Source organism: Theropithecus gelada, chromosome 17 (assembly GCF_003255815.1).
Source record: "Theropithecus gelada isolate Dixy chromosome 17, Tgel_1.0, whole genome shotgun sequence".
Classification (NCBI taxonomy): domain Eukaryota; kingdom Metazoa; phylum Chordata; class Mammalia; order Primates; family Cercopithecidae; genus Theropithecus; species Theropithecus gelada.
In genome coordinates, this window is record NC_037685.1 from 40,404,161 (window position 1) to 40,429,283 (window position 25,123).

The 25,123-nt window shown below is 37.7% G+C and overlaps 1 protein-coding gene across 2 annotated transcripts in view; it reads right to left on the minus strand.

Moving 5' to 3' along the window:
- Positions 1-25,123, minus strand: part of NALCN (sodium leak channel, non-selective) — a 339,729-nt gene that overhangs the window by 263,269 nt on the left and 51,337 nt on the right. For both annotated transcript variants that reach the window (XM_025364831.1, XM_025364830.1), the window contains exon 7: positions 7,442-7,596. In XM_025364831.1, the coding sequence (XP_025220616.1) occupies positions 7,442-7,596 (155 nt within the window). The remainder of the gene's footprint in view (positions 1-7,441; positions 7,597-25,123) is intronic.

A 25,123-nucleotide genomic window follows, 5' to 3' on the forward strand; every position in this document is an offset into this window, starting at 1 on the left:
CTCGTGTAATGTTAAGGGTGTAAGTTTTATGTCTTTTCTATTAGTTATTTTCAGAATGTCTTGATTTATAGTTTATCTTGCTTGTGGGCTTCCTCTGATATCAGCTGTTTCAGTTGAATTTCATTTATTCTGGATTTTTTTGAAAATGGGCTTTTGTCATTTATTCTGATGATTCTAAAGACTAATAAAAAATGCATGATAGCGATTTACTTCCTAAGTGACTTTCCAGGATGAGTTTTATCATCCAATGATATTCATTTGGTTGTTTAGTCCAAACTGAACATGTTTTATTTTTTACCTGACTGTATAATGAATGGAGGGTTCAAACCACCACCTGAATAGTTTTGTTCTCATCTTTTGTACCAAGTATTTTACTTTTTTATAAAATGTCATGACAAGGAATCACCAGTTCGATGGTGTTTGTTTGCTGGGATTTCTTTCCCACATATGATATATTTTGTGTTGCTTTTTTTCTAACTGGCACATCACCTCTGTTTGGACAATGGTCTTCTCCACTAGCATTTCACTAAAGGGAAATAATACTAACATTCTACTGGAAAATTAAGAATAAAACTAAGCTTTGCAAGTTATTTTTGAATTTTCTTCTTAATTAAACACTATTTTGAGTTGTAAGATGGTTTGGTGGAAACAGCAGGTATGGTGGACATCTGCAAATCCGGAGAAGTGAGTTCAGCCTGCCTCTGCCCGGAGTTCTCTGTAACTCTAACCCCGCTCACTCTGACTCTCAGATCCCCACCTGTGCCGGTGAAACGCATGACTGCATTATCTGTTCCAGCTCTAAACTTCTGTAATTTCATGTCCAGTGCTATTACAGAAAATCACAGAGTCGCCTCTTTTATGTCTCAGCTTGTATGTCTCATATGTTTATGAACAAGTGGGAACAGCGGAAGTAAGAACTGAAAGTGGGGTAAGTATTCAGAAAAGGGAAGGCAAATTTTCTAAATAGGGTGAGTTGCTGTGATTTTGTGTCACGTCTACAGTGTGGCTTTTAGGATGTTGTCAATCCCCAAACCTTTCCACTGTATGATTCCTACCCACCTCGCCACACATACTTCAATCATGGAATCTCAATGTCTGCTAAATACGTTTTGTGATTTTGCAAGATGTCCTTTAGATTATGTCTACTCCTCAGGAAGCTTGGAACATGGGGAATGTGTGATATCTTGAGTCCACAGGCTAATGTCTTAGTGGGAATGAGTTAGTTGGGGGTCCTTAGGAAGGAGCTATAGGAAATCTAGCCAGAAATAAAGATGGAAAAGTGCATACATGGAAGAAAGATACAGAAATAACCAGTATCTCAGTCATCGCGTGGCCCAGGGAATTAGAGAAGGTCAGAAAATAAATCACTTAGTGCTGGAGCCCGTGCATGTCACAGCATGGCTGTGCCTTCTGCTCAATGCCCCAGACGGTGCTTTACTTAAGCTCTGTGGAAGGAGTGCCTGTTGAAAGGCTGCTGAAAGAGAGAGGCTCAAATCCAGGGGTCACAAATTTGAATGTATAGGGATAAATAAATAAAATTAAACATATGCAGGGGGCAGGGCGCGGTGGCTCAAGCCTGTAATCCCAGCACTTTGGGAGGCCGAGACGGGCGGATCACAAGGTCAGGAGATCAAGACCATCCTGGCTAACACGGTGAAACCCAGTCTCTACTAAAAAATACAAAAAACTAGCCGGGCGAGGTGGCGGGCGCCTGTAGTCCCAGCTACTCGGGAGGCTGAGGCAGGAGAATGGCGGGAACCCGGGAGGCGGAGCTTGCAGTGAGCTGAGATCCGGCCACAGCACTCCAGCCTGGGCGACAGAGCGAGACTCCGTCTCAAAAAAAAAAAAAAAAAAAAAAAAAAAAAAAAAAAAAAAAAAAAAAAACATATGCAGGATGCTTCATCAAACTGTAGAAAGAAAATTCAGTGACACGGGCTAAATGTTAATCAGATTCTAGAGAGACTGGTACAAGCACAGAAGTGAGGACATTTGTGAGAGTGGAGAGGAATAATTGATGAATAAAGACCAAACACCACCAAAAATTTGCCTTCTAGAATGCTAGTCACTGATTGGAACAAAATGAAATGGGAGATAGGAGTTAACATAGGCAAGATGCAAGGTTAAGAACACCATGCCCCGACTGGGCACGGTGGCTCATGCCTATAATCCCAGCATTTTCGGAGGCCAAGGTGGGCAGATCATGAGGTCAAGAGATCGAGACCATCCTGGCTAATACAGTGAAACCCCATCTCTACTAAAAATACAAAAAAAAAAAAAAAAATAGCTGGGCATGGTGGCACACACCTGTAGTCCAAGCTACTTGGGAGGCAGAGGCAGGAGAATCGCTTGAACCCAGGGGGCAGAGGTTGCAGTGAGCCAAGATCATGCCACTGCACTCCAGCCTGGGTGATGAGTGAGACTCCATCTCAAAAAAACAAAATAAAACAAAACAAACACTGTGCCCATGCCCCAATGCCTCTCCCTTGCATAAGATACTGAAAAACCTGCATAGTTAATGTCTGTAAACAAAGGGAATCAGATCAGATGTTGTGTGTGAGTGTGAAAACATCTATGTCTTGCCCTTCCTTATTATTATGCCATTTTCCCTCAAATAACACAGTGCATCTCAATTTCTAGCTCATTCTGTGTTTGTTCTATGCTACACAGTACTCTAAGTGTAGTTTGTCAGTTGCTTTTTACATTAACTCTATAAAGTAGGTCTGTCACTTACCCCATTTCCTAGATGGGGAGATTGAGGCCAGAGAGGTTAATTACTTTCCTAAGGCTGTCACACTAATATAAAGTGGAGTCATGATCTAAACCTCAGGGCCATTCTTTTGAATAATTGTGCTTCAAGCAAATTTTACCACAAAGGAGTCATGTGCCCCTATCAGTTTTAAGCATGCTACAGCAAACAGCATAACTCTATTCAGAGGTTAAAAAATATACTATCTGTTACTTTTCTTTTGAGAACTATTATCAAGATTTAGAAAGAATTGATTCCAATATTATTACTCATATTGAAATGATTTTTTGGGACATGGTCATAGATAACATTATTTGGATTTTTTAGTTATTTCTAAAGAAAGTAATTTTTGAGTTTATCAAACTTTCTCATGACAAGTATGCATATATCTCTATTATACATTCCATATATTGTATAAATGGTACTTTTTTAACTGCTAGGTGTGAATGTTGAGAACATCAACATCATTATGCTATCTCCCCCGTTTTTCATCTTATCTCTTCTAGATATTCATAATTGTAATATTTACATTGCATTTTGTAAATCCTACAGTTGTATTAGCTTTATTCTTACAACAAATGGATACTAGAGACTAGCTCATGATAAGAAACTCTTGATTGGCTGAATGTTTTCAAGAAGATTTCATGCAAAATATAGTCTCTATGTCCTTGCCTCTTCAAAAATATTCAGAAAGAGCTTGACCCATTCTTTCCCTAAATAATTTGTAAGCATTGTGCCATTACATTCTAGAGTTCCATATTGACATGAAGTTTCAGGCAGGCCTCTCTGATGCACCTCCTTATAGCTAACTTGACCTTTTTTTTTTTTTTTTTTTTTTTTTTTTCTGGATGCCTAATGAATGTTTTCTTTAGCTTTGATTTCCAACAATTTTACTAAGATGTGTCTCAGTGTTGACTGTTCTATGTTCACTTACTGAGACAAGTTGTATCCTTTGAACCTGTAATTCAGTGCTTTGCTTCCTGCTAAGTTTTTATGAGTTATATATCATGATTTTTTTTTGTTTTAAAAGTACCTCAAAGTACTTTTTTATAGACATGATCCTCATTCTTTTCATTATGACTCATCTTTGAAATAAATTTTATTAGACCAGATATCTGTCACTGTTTCACTTTGGGGAGGAACAGGGTAATATTGCAGGATAGTGCAACGGACAGAAAGGTGATGTTTCCCCCAAATTCATTTGTTGAATTTTTAACCCCCATGGTGATGCTACCAGGAGGTAGGAACTTTGGGTGTGATTAGATCATGAAGGTGGAGCCCACATTAATGATATTAGTAACCTTATGAAGGAGGTTCAAGAGAGACCCCTTACTCCTACTACATGAGGACACAGTGAAAAGGTGCCATTCTATGAACCAGGAAGTGGCCCTTCACCAGGCATGAAATCTGCTGCTGTCGTGATCTTGGACTTCTCAACCTCTAGAACTGTGAGAAATAAATTTCTCTTGGTTATGAGACACTGATTCTATGACATTTTGTTATAACAACCAAAATGGACCAAGATGGAATTGAAGGTTTTTATAATATAGGTGTGTGTGTATGTGTGTGTTTCTTTAGTCCATTGGTTCATAACTCTACATGCACATAAATTAACCACCTGGAGAGCCTTTAAAAGCCATCTATTCCTTGGATAACTCTAAGGTTGTGATTTAATTGACATAAGGATGGTGCTTGAGAATCTGTGTTTTAAAAGGCTCCCCAGGTCATCCTAAGTTATAGTGGCCATGAAAACCTTCCATTTAGCTTTTGTCCCATTCTAGCCAACCCAGATCAGCAGCGTCGGGGCCCATCACAAAGCAGTTGTGTCCCCTCCACTCTGTCTCCCCACCAACTGCTTGCAGAAATGAGGGCCTCTGCTTTGTGATGCTGCATGGGGTCCTGGTAAGCCTCCACAATCAGCCTTTGCTCTGATTCCCTGACTCAAAATATGAGATGGTTCTGTTACTCCAGGAACATGCATTATCTTAGAATATTGCTCTGCTGCTGGTGCTGTCTGAGATCCACAGTAGGCAGAATCCACTCAGGAAGTTTTCTGTTAGACACCCAGTCCTGTGATGTGGTTTGTAGTTACAGTTTTTCAGAGTTCTTAAATATGAAAATTTCATTTCTGTTTCTCAGTCTTCTGGCTATTTGGATGATTTTGGGGACACAAAAGGGCAAAAGATGTCTTTACTTTTCAATCTTACAACAGGGGTTCCTTGTCATTTTTTCTATTCCATGACTCTGGCTTTTAATATATTTTACAATTTGAATTTTTCAACATCATCAGTGTTACATCTTAATGAGACATAAAGCTACTTATGCCAGAAATTTTATAAGTGAATTGAAATTCATGTTTTGAATGGTAATTTGATTAGTAAGAAAAGGAAATGGGCTCCTTTTTAACTAATCATAATTACTTACATATTCAAGTAATTAGCCAAATTCATATGCATAATTAGGCACCTAATTATGTTTTAAATTCAAATTCATGTATGAAGAGATGATCACATGTGTCTAATAAAATATTTTATTTTCCTAATTTTGGGCAAAACATTGTCTTTTGTTTCCATAAGAACTTTTAAATATAGTAGTTTGTGTATCTACAGAGATACATAATATCAGGAAGTAGCTATCAATTTCAGTCTAAATTACAGTGACCATTTAAAAATGTTTTGGTTATGGTACAAGATCAACATTTCATTATCTAACAATTAGTCATACAGTGATGATGAATTCAATCATCATTTGGGAAAAATAAGCAAACAGATGAAATTAAGCCTGTATAGAAAGGAAGGAGTCATGAGGAATAATGAATATTGCCAACAAAAACAGACAAAATCAGGGAAAAGAACAACAAGAAAACAACTTAATTCTCTATTGTGGCTCTACCTCCTCATACAAACATGCCTGGTTACCAATGAATTCAAAAGGACATACACTTTGTTGAGCCTATTAGTAAATATTTATGGAAGCCTCCCTGTGACCCAGGCATAGCCCTGTGCCCTGGAGACTTGAAGATGAAAAGATGCACTTCCTGTTTTCAAGGAGCTTAAATCCTTGGGAGATAAATTAACAGTACAGCTATAGTAAGATAATTGCTTTAGTAGGGGGCGACTGCCTCCAAGGCAATTTCCTCCTAGAATTGGTCCTCTGGAACCAGCACACTACAAGGAGACTTTTTCTCTCAAACAGAGATTCTACCTTATATTAAGCGAAGCCATTGTATGTCAGAGTGAAGAAAGGTGAATCAACTTGAATATAATGCTGCATTTTGAATTCGGGTACAATCGTTGCATTAAAAATGGTGAGGGTGTGATGTGCTTTAGCTACATGATTTTAAAAAATTGGAGGGTATTTTCTGTAAGGGCAACCTTAACCCTGGGATGGTGACCACTCTCCATAGAAGACATGGATACACTCAGTCCCTGAAAGAAAGAGCTGCAGACTCTGAGAAGGCATGCATTCTAGTCATGCCCAGCTGTTGGAACTCCTGAAGCTTATTCCACACAGTGTATCAGCCTATATATCTCGCCTCCCATACCACATCTGTGATTTCTTCCTCATGCCTAAAAGTTATTGGTATAATTCATGATGCCTCTGTACTTTTGAGACAGGAGGGAAGGATTGAAGATCAATTACAAAGCTGGATAAGCTTAAGAGAGTATAGCAAACTGAAATTGCTTCACATCAGTTGGCTTCTGGAGTTTTATGAAATAGGAGACAATATTATTGGTCAAAAGAGATGGAATAATGCCATCTAACTATAATGCTTAAAATCAAATATGAGGAAATATTAAAATATAAAGATGAAAACTTGAGATGTTATTTGCAAAACTGAACTTAAAAAGATACCATCAGCCCACGTTCAGTACTATATTCTATATAGAAGCTGTAACTTTATGGTTCAGCACGTGGGCCTGAGACTTGAAGAAAATTTAGTTTAAAAAATTACTCTGATAACAATTCTCAAGGCGTAAGATACTTGTTTAGAATTACACATTTTTTGCTTTAATAATACAATATGTGCAACTTGCATGGAATTATAATAAATGCAATGATATCAATTATAATAAATGCAATGATATCAACTAGCAGATGCTAAGTTCTTTCATTATGTATGTAATAGCACATTTTAGGACTTAATAAGGCAAGTTAAGAAGAAATGTTCACATTTGAGTACATAGTTTTCATGCACAAGCATTTCCCATACATTTATTACATAGTTGATGCATATTCATTAAGTAGTTTATTAATTGTCTTCTGATCAAGGAGCACTTTTCAGCTCTAATGCACTCATCAATACCTAGTATTATAGTTTTAAAGACTTACCTCGCCTGTTAGGGTATAGTTACATAGGAAAGGAAACCAAATTTTGTTTATCTTTGAGTCAACAACCCAGAACCCTGTTCATCAAACAAATATTTTAAAATGCTATTATTAAGAATCAAAATCGTTAAAAATGAGAGATCTGTAACTCCATATAAATACTGCTGCCTATATACATATAAAACATGTATGCTATGCACTGTAGGGTAGAATATATTATAAACAGGCATAGAATTAAAATTTATCTTTGTATTTCTTCTATATGACAGCCAGTCAAAATATTAGTATCAATTATTTAATTATTCTGTCCACTTCATAAACATCATAAAATAGAAACTTAAAACGTATTTTACCAGTAAGACAGACCTATCTCATTAAAGCCACTGTAGCCCAGCTCTTGCCTGCTAAGTCCCAGATCTTCAAGGTCCATGCATTTAAATCCAGGTGGGCACTGGTAGCCTTCTTCTAGCTCTGGTGAGCAGTGTGTGTCTGGAATAGCTAAGCTATTCCAGGTTACATTCCTGTGAACAACACATGAAAGTGTTAAGACAATTTCAACAAACATAAATGTTGATTACAATGAATAATGTGATTACTCTTCATTAATAGCTACGTATCTGGCCAGGTGAGGTTGCTCATGCCTGTAATCATTGCACTTTGGGAGGCACAGGCAGGAGAATCCCTTGAGCCCAGGGGTTCGAGGTTGCCGTGAACTATGATCATGCCACTGCACTCTAGCCTGGGCAACAGAGCAAGACTTTGAGAGTTGAGAGACCTCTCTCTCTCTCTCTCTAACAGTACAGCAAAGAGTGTGTGTGTGTGTGTGTGTGTGTGTGTGTGTGTGTGTGTGTATAGAGAGAGAGAGAGAGACATTGAGAGACTTTCTTTCTCTTATGTTGTAGGTACCAAATAATTGATGACAAGCATTGTTGATGAGGTTTATAGTATTTGTACCACACACTCTGAAACATAGAGTCAGGTCAGAATGAAGTGAAGATGGATCATTTGGCCTACATATAAGAATGAGAAATGAAGAGATATACGTTATGTGTCTGTCTAAAATCATATGTTTCTGGCCCACCCAATTGTGGTAATTGGTAATATATATATGAGACCTTGAGAGACTCTCTCTCTCTCTATATATATATATATATATATATGATGTTATTTGCAAAATTGTGTATTTGTATCTGAATATAGTTTTAAGATTCATAATTCACAAGTGATATTCATAACATTAATTACATATTAAACATTCTCAAATGATATGTGATTCATCCCCACAATGGCTCTTCACAAGAATACTATTACCATGACGGTTTTGCCATTACAGACTGAGATCCAGATAAGCAAAGGAAGGAATTTTTCTACAGATTTGCAAAGAATGTTGACTTGTTTGAGGATTCATTGTGATTCGCAAAATCACAATGAGAAGGTGTCTCAAGGTCTTGCTCTGTGGCCTTGTCTCACTGTGGGCACAAATTTTACTTCCCCACTTCTAAGCAATGTTGTATGATGAAAATCATTTTCTGTGCGGTACAAATACTATGAAACTCATCAATGATACTTGTCCTTCTGAGTGTTGGAAGGTGTCTAGTTTAGAAAGAATCAGATAAATAAGGAGAAATGGAAGGAACTCAAGGTATCCCATAGGAAAGAGAGATTATGAGGTGATTTAGTGATATCTCTAGGAATATTAGAATCCTTTAGGTGGATAATGACATAACCCATTTTTATCTTTCTTAGGAATAGGCTGGATATCAACTTGATATAAAGGATTTAGATATGCAATGGCTTTCCTGACAGCAAATACAGATAACATAGGATTGCTGACTGTAGACTCTCATTCTGGGTTGATGTTAAAAATGGACCCCAAATAGCTGCTATCTGAGGTAGCCCACACGGATTGTGCAGAGGACAAAGTCTGGGGTAGATGATTTCGGAAGCCTTCTAAACCCATGATTCTGTTACACTCATTTCCCACTACATCAAAGTTTCTAGGAATTTCTTAAATAGAGAGCAACCCTAAGACAGCCTCAGTCACGTCAGTTTATGGCCAAATTGAGGTAGACTTACTGGGTGACTCTTTTTCCTTTAACACCTTCTTACATTCAGTTGCTGCTTCTATCCCTTTTATAATATGCTTTCTCTAAAGTCTGACACCTAATTGTGCAATCCCTTAGCTATTTGCTGCCACCACGCATATACACACGTACATAGTTTTATACACACACACACACACACACACACACACACACCCCTTGCCTGGTGATATTTGCCTACTTCTCAGTCATAAACAAAGCTCCAGAAACCTTACCCATGATTCAAACACCCTAAGCTATTCCTTCAGGGTTCTGCCCTTTGTTCACAGCAGGTGAGCTTATCTGTTTGCTGGTGTCAAGAAGTAAGTCGTTAAATCGTTGCTCCCTCTAGTCATATTTTAAGCTGGTCCTTTGGACCCCATCTGCAAAACCCAAGGGAAAGGCTCTAATTGTGGAAATTACCACAATTGGGGTGGGTCAGAAAGATAAGATTTTAGACAGACACGTCGTATATATCTCCCCATTTCTCATTCTTACATGTAGGCCAAATGATTCACCTTTGCTTCAGTCTGATCTGACTCTGGTTCAGAGTGCGTGGTACAAATACTATGAACCTCATCAACCATGCTTGTCGTCAATGATTTAGCACCTACAACATAACAGTAACATGGTAAGGAGACTGGGCTTCTGAGTTTCAGAGTGAGGCTTTCTGGGTTTGATCCCAGCTCTGCTATTTACTGGTTGTGTGACTTAAATAAGGCTCTAAGGGCCTCTAAGCTCAGTTTCCTCATCTGTAAGGTAGAGAGAGTAATCATAATTAAAAGCAAAGCTTGTGTGAGGGTTAAGTAAAGCAAACCAAGTAATGCACTTTGCATAGCACCTAATGTGTTGCAAATACTGTACTCAGTACATGCTTGATCTAAATGATTATTAATCATTACAATAATACAATGTAGCATAAATCCCAGCATGTAAAAACAGAACAATAAAGACTTGTTAAAAGAAGAGAAGAAACTTTGGCATGTTCATAGAACTATGCAGCTAAGAGATACTTTAGATGACCTAGTTCTTCATTTACTCTTGAAGGCAAAGTGAAGTTCAGAGAGGGAAGAGTCTACTAGCCCATCAAAATTACATATATTTTTAATTCCAGATACTTTTACAAATACAGTAGCAGAAATGTCTATGATAACACTCTGTCTACATGAAAAAGTTTCAAAAAAAAAATCACCTTGCAGGTATTTGGAGAAGAAATTGGACTTTGGAGCCAATCTTCGTGGGTGTGAGTTCTGACCCACTTATTACATGTGTGACTTAAGCATGCTTTAGTTTTCCAATCTATAATGGTGTGAAAATGTCTACCTCATAAGCCTGGGGTGAGATGTAAGTACTTACATCTGTAAAGTGTATAAAACGGGTACTTGACAGACAATCAACGCTAGATGTTACCTACTGTTATGACAGTTTGAAAGTTGTAGATTTCCTAGATTCAAACTCCAGCCCTATGTGTACAGCCTCAGTTCTCCCACTTCCAAAATGAGGATAGTCTTTGCATTCTTTGTAGGGGCATGTTAATGATTAAATGAGACAATGTGCAACACTCAGAACGGCACCAAAAATAAGTTAATCACTCAATAATTGTTAAAGATTATGATTTTTAAAGTTAATTTATAAATATTAGAGTACTTTTTCCTTTTTTCTTCCTATTATATTTGCTTTTTCTTTCATATTAGTGCTGATACTCATTTTAAGTACAACTGTCACTAGATATTATTTTGAAGTCTTTGGCTTTGGAGGCAGCAGACTTGAAACATTTTTACCAACATCAAGCTATTAGCAAATGCTTACTAGAAACACATTTATTAGATGATTAATTGCCCTGGAACACACATATCTAAAACAACAAGGTAATTACTGTTTTTAAAAATTGAAATGAATGTCAAGAGTTTCAGAATATATATTTGTTAATCTTTGTTTCATTTTTTTCAGTTAACAAGAATCTTCCAGATTTTATTTTAATTTATTACCCTTAATTATTTCTGTAGTCATTTTCCCTCAGGTACTCCGGATAGAGAACAAGTGACTTTCTGGAGTTTGGGTGGGGTGGATGGAATTCTTGCCCCACCAGGCAAATCCTGGATACAGACAATGATTCTTTCAGTGATAGTAAATATCCACTCATGTTTAAATGGGTTTCAAGACCAGCATTTCTTACTCACAGATTTCCTGAATAAAGTATCTACTTGTAATCTCCCTCTTTTAATTTTTTAGCCCATTTCTGTGACCTCCAAGACACTGAAATTACTCTTGTTCACTTCCATATACTACATCCAATCAGAAGAATTTTAGTCTTATCTTCTGTGACCTCTCAGCAGTGCTCTGAATTGTTGTTTCTGTGGTAGAAAAAATACTGGTCCCCTAAAGATGTCCCCATTCTAACATATGGAACTTGGGAGTAGACAATGTTGCATAGCAAAAGTGAACTAAAGTTATAGGTGTGATTAAGGCTAAAGACATTAAATTTGGGAGATGATCCTGAATTATCCAGGTGGACCCAACCTAATCCCATGAATCCCTAACAGTAAAGAACCTCAACTGGCTGTGGTTGGAGAGAGATGTGAGTATGGGAGGAAGACAGAGATGCAACTCTGCTGGATTTGAAGGTGCTGGTTTGTCCATATTTCTTAGGCCATTCTGCTTTTCCATCTCCTCTAGTCTTGAGCTGACCTTTAGTCATCAGCTGCTCTGAGCTCTGTCTTTGGCCTTTCTCTTTTTTCATGATAACTCTCCCAGGCAATCTCATCCACTTTCATGATTTCTCAGTTCTCTGTCATCCTATACATCATTGCAGAGTCTTAGAGCTACATGTCCAACTGCTTACTAGATTTCTCCACTTGGCTACACCACAAGTACCTCCAGCTCAATAGGTCCCTTATTCAATTTGAAATCCTAAACCAGAGTTCCCTATCATAACAAATAGGACCAGCTTCCAAACTGTGGAGCAAGCTTGAAGTCTTAGAATCTTGCTTGATACCTACTTCTCCCTCAACCCTCATAAGTAATCATCACATTCTCCAACATATTCTCAAAATTTCTTTTAAGCTAATTCCATTCTCTCCAGCTCCCTCTCTAGACATACTCTTATCTGGCCTCCTCACTGGGCACTCTGCCTCCCACTCTTAGCCTTTCTGACACATTTGGCACAAAGCACATGGAGAGATCCTTCCTAATCACTGTCCCACTTTAACAGTGGCAAACCTGTAACATGATCTGCAAGATCCTGAAGGATCTGGCTCCTTCCACACTTCAAACACCCCTTTGTACCCCCCCTTTCCCCAAGTATCCTAGTGTCTGACCATGTTGGCCTTTCCCAGCTCCTGCCTAATGCAGGGTCTTCTCCTCTACTTGGAAGTCTCTCCTGTTTTCTTTGGTTAACCCCATTTTTGTAGCCTTCAGGCCTCAGCTTGACTATCATTTTCTTGGGGGAGCCACTCCAAGTCCCTTCCACTGGGCCAGGTTTCCCTGCTATAACTTCTCAAGGTACCCTTGCTTTTTGTTTCTGGTACTTGAGACAAATGCAATTCATGTTTGTGTGGTCATCTGTTCATTGAATGTCTTCCAAACTCAACTGTTTGTTAGTGTAATTTCCAATTCCATGAAGTCCCTGACACAGAGTCTATGATAGTTAAATTTAAGTATCAGCTTGACTAAAGTATGATGCCCGGCTGTTTGGTCAAACACCAGTCTAGATGTTGCTGTGAAGGTATTTTATAGTTGTGATTAACACTTAAACTGATAGACTTTGAGTAAAGCATGTTACCCTCCATAATGTGAGTGGGACTCATCTTATTAATAGGAAGGATTTTGACTTCTCAGCAGTGAGAGGTTACTGGTCTACCCCATCTTTGGCAGAGCCTTTCGCCTGCCACATCAGCTTCTGCTGAAATGTCCAGGCTGCCCTGAAGATTTTGGTCTTAACAGTCTACAAAATTACATGAGCTAATTCCTTAAAGTAAATCTCTTTATATCTGTATCTGTATCTATAGACATGTATCTTTTGAGCTAAGCCAACATATATATATACACACATATATATAAAATATGTAAAATATATTCTATATTCTATATTCTCTCTGGAGAAACCTAATATATAGTAGATGTTTAATAATTATTTTCTGAATAAATGAATGAATGAATGTGTCTTTCTACCATTATTTAAATCTATGGTGAATTATTTATTTGTAAACTACAGAAACTCTTTAATAAGTGGATCTTGTTGTTTTATGCATTTTTAAGTGTAATAATCCACAAATTGGCACTGATTTTCAATGTTTTAAATGTCTGGCTTTAGTAGTTTCCATGTATCAAAATGAGTGCTAGAATGCCTGTGAGCAGCCAATTGTTTTTTAAAAAGCCTTCAATTATCCTCCTAGCACATGTTTGCCTGTTTGTTTTCAATTCTTAACAAAACATTCTATTTACAAATAACATTTTGTAGGAGTTTGAGATCTAAGAAAATGTGTTCTAAACTTGTTACTAAAATTGTTGATAATGGCCACAAACAATACCTCAGGACCTCAGAGTCCTGTGGTTTTAAGTTATTCATAACTCTTAGTGGTGCAGAGCACCGAGCTGTGTATCACAACACAAAAATGATCATCTCAGTTCAGTGATTAACTCACTTAATTACCTTGGGCGATTCACTTGAAACATCTGAGCCTCAGTTTCCTCATCTGAAAAATGAGAAACTTTCCAGCTGTTTAAAAAACAATTCCCAGAAGGACCTCATAACACTTTCATATAAAAGAAAAGGGATATACTTCGAGTGAAAGCATGCGGCCCATAATTCAACATATGCTTCACTGTGCATAGTTCTCCTCTCACCACAAGGCTCACCAATGACAAAGGCAATAGCTTTTCATGTTAAGATTCCTCTCTTCGTTATTCACAATATCGTCTTTCTCTACATATCTGGAACTACCGTCACTGCTTCTTGCACTGCACTAAGTGTTGGGCTTCTGTAATCACTGTCATTAATGAATATGACTATGCTTATGATGACTTGGCCTCTTTTCAGAAAATTTTTCCAGTATTCATAGGGGGGCACTTAATTGTATTTGAATGTCTGTTTATTAATTTATAATAATTATTTTTGACAAGCTTACTCTGTGCCACACAGCATGCTAGGAATGGAGATGAATAAAAGAAATAAAGTGGACTCAGGGACTTTACTGCGCAGTGTAAGAGAGAATAAAAAAGTAATGACCACAGGACAGTGTGATAAATGCTTTGCTTTAAGAGCTATCTATATGCTCCTGATGTTAACTGAAGTTCAAAGCAGAAACATCAATTACGACTACGGGTGGCAGATGGTGGGTACTGGCAAAACCTTGCAACAGGGTGTTGCTTGCAGTGACTATTATTAAAGGATCAACAGGTACTAGTTCTAGGGATGGAATAAACAGCATAGCATTCTGGAAAGTGAAAATGTCAGAGCCTGCATTTGCATATAAGAGAGAAAGTGAGTGAGAGAAAGCGAGAGAGAGCTTTTCACCTTTTCTCTGGTGAGTGTAGCTGTTTGGTGAGAGATACAAGGATTGTTAACAAGCAGTTGTTATCATATAAAAGTGATTTTTAAACTACACTGTTAGAGATTTACAAATTAGGGTAAAAGATAAGGATTTGTGCTACCCTAAATGGATACTGTGACTGATGCAGCATGAGCTGGTTGTAACATGTTCCTAGTATGTGAGAAAGGACAAAACAGGTCAAAAGATACTCACAAAATAAATTATCACTGAATTTACTTGCTAGATTTTCACAATATATACCTATGATAGGAATTTATACATAGCAATTTTGTTTACACTGTTATTACCTTTTTTGTTAAAAATCTAAAGACAAGCAGGCTAAGAATGACTTCTTGGTATTGAAATTTGATCCATTTGTTGTAAAAGATATTTGCAGAGCCCAAGCTACAGTATATTTCTGAAGCTGGCATTCCATAAGAAATTGTCAATGATGTAAATAAGTAAGTAGCCCAACAAATCCACATGCAACAGATAACACTATACAACTTGAGCATTTTGTTTTTCATTGCACCTGTAAGTCTTCATTTTTATTTATATTGTATGTTCTAGAAATAAATCAAAAATGGAGGAACACAATTCTAAATAAACCCATGGAGAAAATTACACCCACACACAATCATACATAGACACAGGCACAAACTTTTACACTGAAGAGAATAATGAATGTAGCCTTTGATACCTTACATGGTCCCTGTCTTGCCTTTTGTGGCAGACATAAAAATTTAGCAAGACATATTATCTTGCTAAAAGCTGACCCCTTGATTGAGAGGTTTTCCTGGTCATTGCATGTACCTACAGAAGACTTAGTCTGGCTGTTACCGCCTTTCAGCTTCATTTCAGACAATCATCTGATTTCATTTTCACTCCTATTAGCTTCCTCTTGTCAGTATTAATTATAAACTATGAATTGGTCTGGCTAATTCTAATGCTGGATGCTTTGGAAAACTAATCCCAGCCTAGAAAGCAAGAGTCTTATTTGCAGAGATAAATTATTTATTGATTTCGGAAAACTTTTAATGGCTCTGCCTGGACTTTTAGTGGAACTGCAAAACAAGATAAATATTCTGAAGCAGGCAATAATATTGATATCACACCTCTTTTAATGAACAAGTTAACCTGGCACATTTTTTTTCTAGGAAATAAGTTGTAAAACTGAGTATTTTAATATGATTTTCTTACTCTTTTCACTCATTCCTGAAAGGGTTGGCAGGCAAAGTTGTAAAGAATTGTAGCCAGCATGCATAAAAATGGTAAAATTAAGTATTTTTTCAAATATTGTGACTATGAAATTTAAGTGACAGTGCAGTACATGATTTTATTTTAAAGGAATATTTTAAATAGTTATCTTGTTATATCTGAATAGCTTTTAAAAATAATATATTTTCCCCAAGTTGACTCCCTCAACTACTTTGCCAATATGGATAAGGGATAGTGCACTTGTCAGGAGCCAGGAGACTGCAGCTGGGTTAGGATAAGGCAATGAGAGGGCACAAACATATTCAAAATAATATCAGAAAAGTTGGTCGGTGTAGTGGCTCACGCCTGTAATCCCAGCACTTTGGGAGCCGAGGCAGGCGGATCACTTAAGGTCAGGAATTCAAGACCAGCCTGGCCAACACAGGAAAACCCGTCTGTACTAAAAATATGAAAGTTAGCCAGGTTTGGTAGTGCACACCTGTAATCCCAGCTACACGGGAGGCTGAGGCAGGAGAATCGCTTCAACCCAGCGGGTGGAGGTTGCAGTGAGCCGACATCATGCCACTAAACTACAGCCTGGGCAACAGAGTGAGATTCCATCTCAAAAAGAGAAGAGAAGAGAAGAGAAGAGAAGAGAAGAGAAGAGAAGAGAAGAGAAGAAGAAAAGAAAAGCTAAGCATCAGGACACAGAGGATGCACTGATCAGCTCCAAACTAGAAATGTGAAACAGTTTGAGGTTATAAGGCAATCTGCTGTCTTTGACTTTTAAAATCTAGGCCAACAGATCCTCATGCAGCAACTTTTCTCCTTTTGCTTTAGGAACTGGAAGATATGGGGTGACAATATATATATGTAAAGAGAGCTGGTTGACATAATGGAAAGGGGCCACCAGAATTTGGGGCCAAGCATAACAAGACTTCAGTTGGTAATTTAGCCAATTAACTTTGGCAAGGAACAATTTCCTCATCTTTCTCGTGAAGATCAAATTTATGAAACTGCATTATAAATTAGCAATAGTGTATATAAATCACCTCTTACATACTTGGAGGTCAAAATATATTTATGTGAATTGAATGTGGTTTGACTGAGTTGTATGGCTGGAGAGAGGCAATTTTTTTCCACTCCAATAAGCTTCTATCCTTTCAAGATGGCCAGACACACTAACGGCTCCCTGATATAGTTTGGATATTTGTCCTTGCCCAAAACTCATTGAAGTATACTCCTCAGTGCTGGAGATGGGGCCTGGTGGGAGGTGATTGGATCACAGGGGCAGATCCCTCATGAATGGCTTGGGCCATCCCCTAGGTGATCAATGAATTCCTGCTCTGAGTTCACAGGTGATCTGGTCATTTACAAGTGTAGGGCACCTCCCCTCCACTATCTCTCGCTCTTGCTCTCATTCTTGTCATGTGATGTGCCTGCTCCCCATCTGCCTTCTGCCATGATGGTAAGCTTCCTGAGTCCTCATCAGAAACTGAGCAGGTGCCCAGGGCCATGCTTCCTGTACAGCCTGGAAAACCATGAGCCAATTAAACCTTTCCTCTTTATAAAATACCCAGTCTCCAAATTGGATAAAGAGTTAAGATCCATTGGTATGCCTTATTCAGGGGACCCATCTCATGTGCAACGACACACATAGGCTCAAAATAAAGGGATGGAGGAAAATTTACCAAGCAAATGGAAAGAAAAAAAAAGGAGGGGCTGCAATCCTAGTCTGTGAGAAAACAGACTTTAAACCAACAAAGATCAAAAAAGACAAAGAATGGCATTACTTAATGGTAAAGGGATTAATTCAACAAGAAGCGCTAAATATCCTAAATATATATACACCCAATACAGGAGCACCTAGATTCATAAAACAAGTTCTTAGAGATCCACAGAAAGACTTGGACTCCCACAAAATAATAGTGGGAGACTTTAACACCCCACTGTCAATATTAGACAGATCAATGAGACAGAAAATTAACAAGGATATTTAGGACTTGAACTCAGCTCCGGATCAAGTGGACCTAATAAACGTCTACAGAACTCTCAACCCCAGATCAACAGAATATACATTCTTCTCCGTGCTACATGGCACTTATTCTAAAATCAACCACATAATTGGAAGTAAAACACTCCTCAGCAAATGCAAAATAACTGAACTCATAACAGTCTCTCAGACTACAGTGCAATCAAATTAGAACTCAAGATTAAGAAACTCACTCAAAACAACACAGTTACAAGGAAATTGAACAACCTGCTCCTGAATGACTCTTCGGTAAATAATGAAGTTAAGGCAGAAATCAAGAAGTTCTTTGAAACCAATGAGAACAAACAGACAACGTACCAGAGTATCTGGGACACAGCTAAACAGTGTTAAGAAGGAAATTTATAGCACTAAATGCCCACATCAGAAAGCTAGAAAGATCTCAAATGGATACCCTAACATCACAATTAACAGAACTAGAGAAGCAAGAGCAAACAAATCTAAAAACTAGCCGAAGACAAGAAATAACTAAGATCAGAGCAGAACTGAAGGAGATAGTGACACAAGAAGTCATTCAAAAAATTAATGAATACCGGAGCTGAGTCTCTTGAAAAAAGTAACAAAATAGATAGACTGCTAGCTAAACTGATAAAGAAGAAAAGAGAGAAGAATCAAATAGACACAATAAAAAATGATAACGGGGATATCACCACTGACCCCACAGAAATACAAAATACCATCAGAATACTATAAACACCTCTACCGAAATAAACTAGAAAATCTAGAAGAAATGGATAAATTCCTGGACACACACACCCTCCCAAGAAGTCAGCTCCCTAAATAGACCAATAACAAGTTCTGAAATTTAGGTACTAATTAATAGCCTACCACCCAATAAAAGCCCAGGACCAGACAGATTCACAGCCGAATTCTACCAGAGGTACAAAGAGGAGCTGGTATCATTCCTTCTGAAACTATTCCAAAAAATTGAAAAGGAGGGACTCCTTCCTAATTCATTTTATGAGGTCAGCATCATCCTGATAGCAAACCTGGCAGAGACACAACAACAATAAAAAGAAAACGTCAGGCCATTATCCCTGATGAACATCAATGCAAAAATCTTCAATAAAATACTGGCAAACTGAATCCAACAGCACATCAAAAAGCTTACCCACCACAAACAAGTCGGCTTCATCTCTGAGCTGTAAGTCTGGCTCAGCATACACAAATCAATAAGTGTAATTCATCACATAAACAGAACCAGAGACAAAAGCCACACGATTATCTCAATAGATGCAGAAAAGGCCTTTGATAAAATTCAACAACTCTTCATGTTAAGAGCTTTCAATAAACTAGGTATTGATGGAACGTATCTCAAAATAAAAAGTGCTATTTGTGACAAACCCACAGCCAATATCATACTGAATGGGCAAAAGCTGGAAGCATTCCTTTTGAAAACTGGCACAAGACAAGGATGCCCTCTCTCACCACTTGTGTTCAACATAGTATTGGAAGTTTCGGCCAGGGCAATCAGTCAAGAGAAAGAAATAAAGGGTATTTAAATAGGAAGAGAGAAAGTGAAATTTTCTGTTTCCAGATGACATGATTCTGTGTTTAGAAAACCCATTGTCTCAGCCCCAAAACTCCTTAACCTGATAAGCAACTTTAGCAAATCTCAGGATATAAAATCGATGTGCAAAAATCACAAGTATTCCTATACACCAAAAACACATAAGCAGAGAGCCAAATCATGAGTGAACTCCCATTCACAATTGCTACAAAGGGAATAAAATACTTAGGAATACAACTTACAAGGGATGTGAAGGACCTCTTCAAGAACTACAAACTTCTGCTCAAGGGAATAAGAGAAGACACAAACAAATGGAAAACCATTCCATCCTCATGGATAGGAAAAATCAGTATCATGAAAATGGTCATATTGCTTAAAATAAATTACAGATTCAATGCTATTCTCATTGACATTCTTCACAGAATTAGAAAAAACTACCCTAAATTTCATATGGAACCAAAAAAGAGCCTGTATAGCTAAGACAATCTTTAGCAAAAAGAACAAAGCTGGAGGCATCATGTTACTTGACTTCAAACTATACTACAAGGCTACAGTAACCAAAACAGCATGGTACTGGTACCAAAACAGACATATAGACCAATGGAACAGAACAGAGACCTCAGAAATACACCACGCATCTACAACCATCTGATCTTCGACAAACCTGACAAAAACAAGCAGAGGGAAAGGATTCCCCATTTAATAAATGGTGCTGAGAAAACTCGCTACCCATATGCAGAAAACTAAAACTGGAACCCCTTATACCTTATACAAAAATTAACTCAAGATGGATTAAAGACTTAAATGTTAAACCCATAACCATAAAAACCCTAGAAGAAAACTTAGACAATACCATTCAGGACATAGACGTGGACAATGATTTCATGACAAAAATGCTAAAAGCAATGGCAAGAAAAGCCAAAATAGACAAATGGGATCTAATTAAACTAGATGCACTAAAGAGCTTATGCACAGCAAAACAATCATCAGAGTGAACAGGCAACCTACAGAATGGGAGAAAATTTTTTCAATCTACCCATCTGACAAAGGTCTAATACCCAGAATCTATAAGAAATGTAGACAAATTTGCAAGAAAAAAGAAACAACCCCATCAAAAGGTGAACAAAGGATATGAACAGACTCTTCTCAAAAGAAGACATTTATGCATCCAACAAACATGAGAAAAGCTCAACATCACTGATCATTAAAGAAATGCAAATCAAAACCACAATGAGACACCCTCTTACACCAGTCAGAACGGCGATTATTAAAAAGTCAAGAAACAATAAATGCTGGCGAGGATGTGGAGAAATAGGAATGCTTTTACACTGTTGGTAGGAATGTAAATTAGTTCAACCATTGTGGAAGACAATGTAATGATTCATCAAGGATCGAGAACCAGAAATACCATTTGACCCAGCTATCCCATTACTGGGTATATACACAAAAGAATATAAATCATTCAACTGTAAAGATACATGTACATGTATGTTTACTGCAACACTATTTACAATAGCAAAGACATGGAACCAACACAAATACCCATCAATGATAGACTGGACTAAGCAAATGTGGGACATATACACCATAGAATACTATGCAGCCATTAAAAGAAATGAGATCATATCCTTTGCAGGGACGTGGATGAAGCTGGAAGCCATCATCTTCAGCAAACTAACACAGGATCAGAAAACCAAACAGCGCATGTTCTCACTCATAAGTGGGAGTTGAACAATGAGAACATATGGACACAGGGAAGGCAATGACACATACTGGGGTCTGTCGGCGGGTTGGGGGGCAGGGGGAGGGACAGCATTAGGACAATGCATGCAGGGCTTAAAACCTAGATGATGGGTTGATAGGTGCAGCAAACCACCATGGCACATGTATACCTATGTAGCAAACCTGCACATTCTGCACATGTACCCCAGAACTTCAAGTAAATTTTTTAAAAAGCAAACAAGTAAATAAATAGATACAAAGCATAAAAAAAGAAGAAAATACTTATTTAACAGGATGGCATTTATTACTCAGAAAGTTCTGAAAAAAATTATTAGGAGATACTTGCTCCCTAGGGTGCTAAAGAAAGACTACTTAAAATCAACATTACAAATTACAGAACATGAAAGACACCTGTACCTTGAACTTTGCATAAAACCGATGTCTCTTGATGGTTAAATTTAGACTATAATTTACTTTCGAGGGGGCAATATCGCAGTAGTGATGCTGTGTCCTTCTATGTGCATCAGCACATCATAAAAATTTGTCCTAGTGCAGTTAACATTAATGATTCACTTGGTTAAAGAGCTCTCCGACAGACCGTCGCACTACAGAGTTAATTATTTTTCTCTTCATTATTAGGTATCTTTATGCAGCTGATGTTCATAAACCATCACATTTAATCTGGCAGCTGCCCTTCTTTCTTGAGTTTTCTTTGCATGTATCTGTCTTTGGCAAATAAAAGCTCTCATCTTTGTTTACATGCCAGAAAAACTACAAACAAACAAACAAACAAACAAAAACAAAAAACAAAAAAACCACAGGCTCTTCCACTTACTGAATTTTTGAAAAAATATTCTTCTTTGGCCCAAAACATTGACGTTACTGGTGAGCTTGTCAAAAATTCAGAAACTGAGGCTTTCTTCCAGGTCTTCTGAAAAAATAATCTACACATTAACACGATCTCCAGTTTACTGTACACATTAAAATTTGAGAGGTACCTTTTAAGTCAATATGTCTTTTCCATCTGAAAAATATACACAGCTCATTCTCTATGATACAAATATAGAACTAAAAAATGTACTAATAAAAAAAAAAGTACCCAGTCTTAGGCCTGCTCTTCCTTCCTTCCTTCCTTCCTTCCTTCCTTCCTCCCTTCCTTCCTTCCTTCCTTCCTTCCTTCCTTCCTTCCTTCCTTCTTTCTTTTTCTTCTTCTTTCTTTCTTGCTTTCTTTCTTTTTCTTTTCTTTCTTTCTTTTCTTTCTTTTTCTCTCTCTTTCTTTCTTTCTTTTCTTCCTTTTCTTTCTTTCTTTCCTCTCCTTCTCTCCTTCTTTCTCTCTATCTCTAACTCTCTTTCCCCTCCCCCCCCCCCCCCCCCCCCCCCCCCCCCCCCCCCCCCCCCCCCCCCCCCCCCCCCCCCCCCCCCCCCCCCCCCCCCCCCCCCCCCCCCNCCTCCCTCCCTCCCTCCCTCCCTTCCTTCCTTCCTTCCTTCCTTCCTTCCTTCCTTCCTTCCTTCCTTCCTTCCTTCCTTCAATGGAGTTTCACTCTGTGACCCAGGGTAGAAAGCAGTGGTGTGATCTCGGTTCACTGCAACCTCCCCCACCTCCTGGGCTCCAGCAATTCTCATGCCTCAGCCTCCCAAGTAGCTGGGATCACAGGTGCACACTACTATTCCCAGCTATCTTTTGTATTTTCAGTAGAGATGGGGTTCCACCATATTGCCCAGGTTGGTCTTGAACTCCTAGTCTCAAGTCATCTGCCCGTCTTGACCTCTCAAAGTGCTAGGATTACAGGCATGAGTCACCTTTCCCTGCCAGTTTCAGGTATTTCTTTATAGCAATGAAAGAATGGATTTACACACTCCCCAATGATGTGAACATGAAAAGTAAAGTCGGTGAGGGATTTTAAAAGTGCCAATGCCCCTGACGACTCCAACCACGCTCAACCACAAAGTGCACTACCCCAATTCAATCTCTAGAAATAAGAACATGTAAGAGTCACTAAATAAGTAAAATTGAGATGGTTGTCCATCCCAGAAAACAAAGACATACCTGCCTCTTTGCAGGAAAGACAGGAGGCTCTAATTACTTCTGGTGCTCCTTAGACATTGCTGGGGAAATAGTCTTAAGGGAAGAGGACATGCATGCCACCCTCAGGCAGGGCACTAAGCAGCTAGCTAGAAGACTAACATTTATTTGAAGACTCAAGGTCTATTTTTTAAAAAAGCCATGTAATTTTGTGTTCTACTCTATAACAAATCTTTTGGAGTTTAATCGCAAAACTAAAATTTTAAATGACTGATTTCTAACTGCCGATTCTGAGCATCTCGGCCTTGCCTAAAAATATCAATCACAAATGTGGCTTGGAATCAGTATTTTTTACAAATTTTGCCAGGTGATTTTCTTTACCAAAGAGACTTCATCCTAAAAATTAATTTTCAAAATTTACTAGTGGTGCTGCTGTAGTTATGCATACTTATTATGGTTTCTCTCATGGGGAAAACCAAGCTGGTTGGGTGGAACCTGAGATACAAAAGTGATAGTAAATATTGATTCTATGGACGCAACCACAGTAAACACCATTTGTGAGGGACTGAATAGGTAGAGCTCCTCATTCCCACATTCACAGAGGATGTTCACAAGTTCCAGTGCATGTTTTTAGAATTCCGTCTTAAAATAAGCAATTGTAACTAACCACTTACTCATATGTCCCATTGAGAACTTGTCTTCTAAGAATATGCTCCTTGTAACTAAAGGAAAACTAAATATTTTATTCAAACAGTTTGGACACACATGTTGAAGGAAGATTATCTCATACACTGACCAAGTTACAACTGAAAGCATAGAAAGCAGTGTGAGGGAGAAATGGGTCTAGTCCTGCTTCTGATACAAGCTGTTTCATCTTAGCCATTTTATTTAACTTTACTGAGCTTCAATTTCCTTGGCTGTAACATACAGTGTAAAAATGGAACATAACTTACTGAATTGTTATAAATATTAAGTGAGAAAATAACATACAATTGTTTAATAAAAGTTATTTACCACTAATAATAAGAACCTTATAACCTACAATATTATATTATCTTCTTTTTGGGAGGTAAACATGATCAAAAGACTGATCAAAATAAATTACATTTCTTTTAAACCCTCATTCAAACTGCCCGGTTTTCCTTTTGTGTACTGAAGACTCTCACAAATGTTTTTGCTATTCTGGTAAAAATCATGCTGGTATTAATTTTCATCTCAAAGTTCAATTTATTCTGAAATATATTCATATATTTATAAATATTATTATCATATGAAAGGCTGACTTCTGGCACCTCAGGTGGTTCACATCTTGGAGATCAATGTGCACAACAATTTTAAAAGAGATACATAGATACTACTAAAAATATATAACATATCACTAGTTTATAGATTTAGATGAAGTTGAATCCCATGAATCATAACATATACATAGGGATAGAAACCAGACTTAATAAAAACTTTAATGTAGAAATTATACTACATATATTATAAAGAGCTAATGTAAATGACGAGTTAATGGGTGCAGCACACCAACATGGCACATGCATACATATGTAACGAACCTGCACGTTGTGCACATGCACCCTAGAACATAAAGTATAATAAAAAAAGAGCTTATACATATGGATGTAGATCTCTATATGTATAAAGGTTTATGAATGTACAATTAAAATACAGAAGTTTCTCAAATGGTAAAACATACACGGGCTTGGAAGTTAGACTTGAGTTCAAATCCTGGCTCTCTCACTTACCATCAGGACATATTATTTAACCTCCCAGAAATGCAAAGATGGCTTAACATATGGAAATCAATAAACATGATATATTACATAAACAAACCAGGAGCAATCACCATATCATTATTTCAATAGATATAGAAAAAGCATTTGGTAAAATTCAACACCTCTTTATTATGAAAACACTAAAAAATTGAG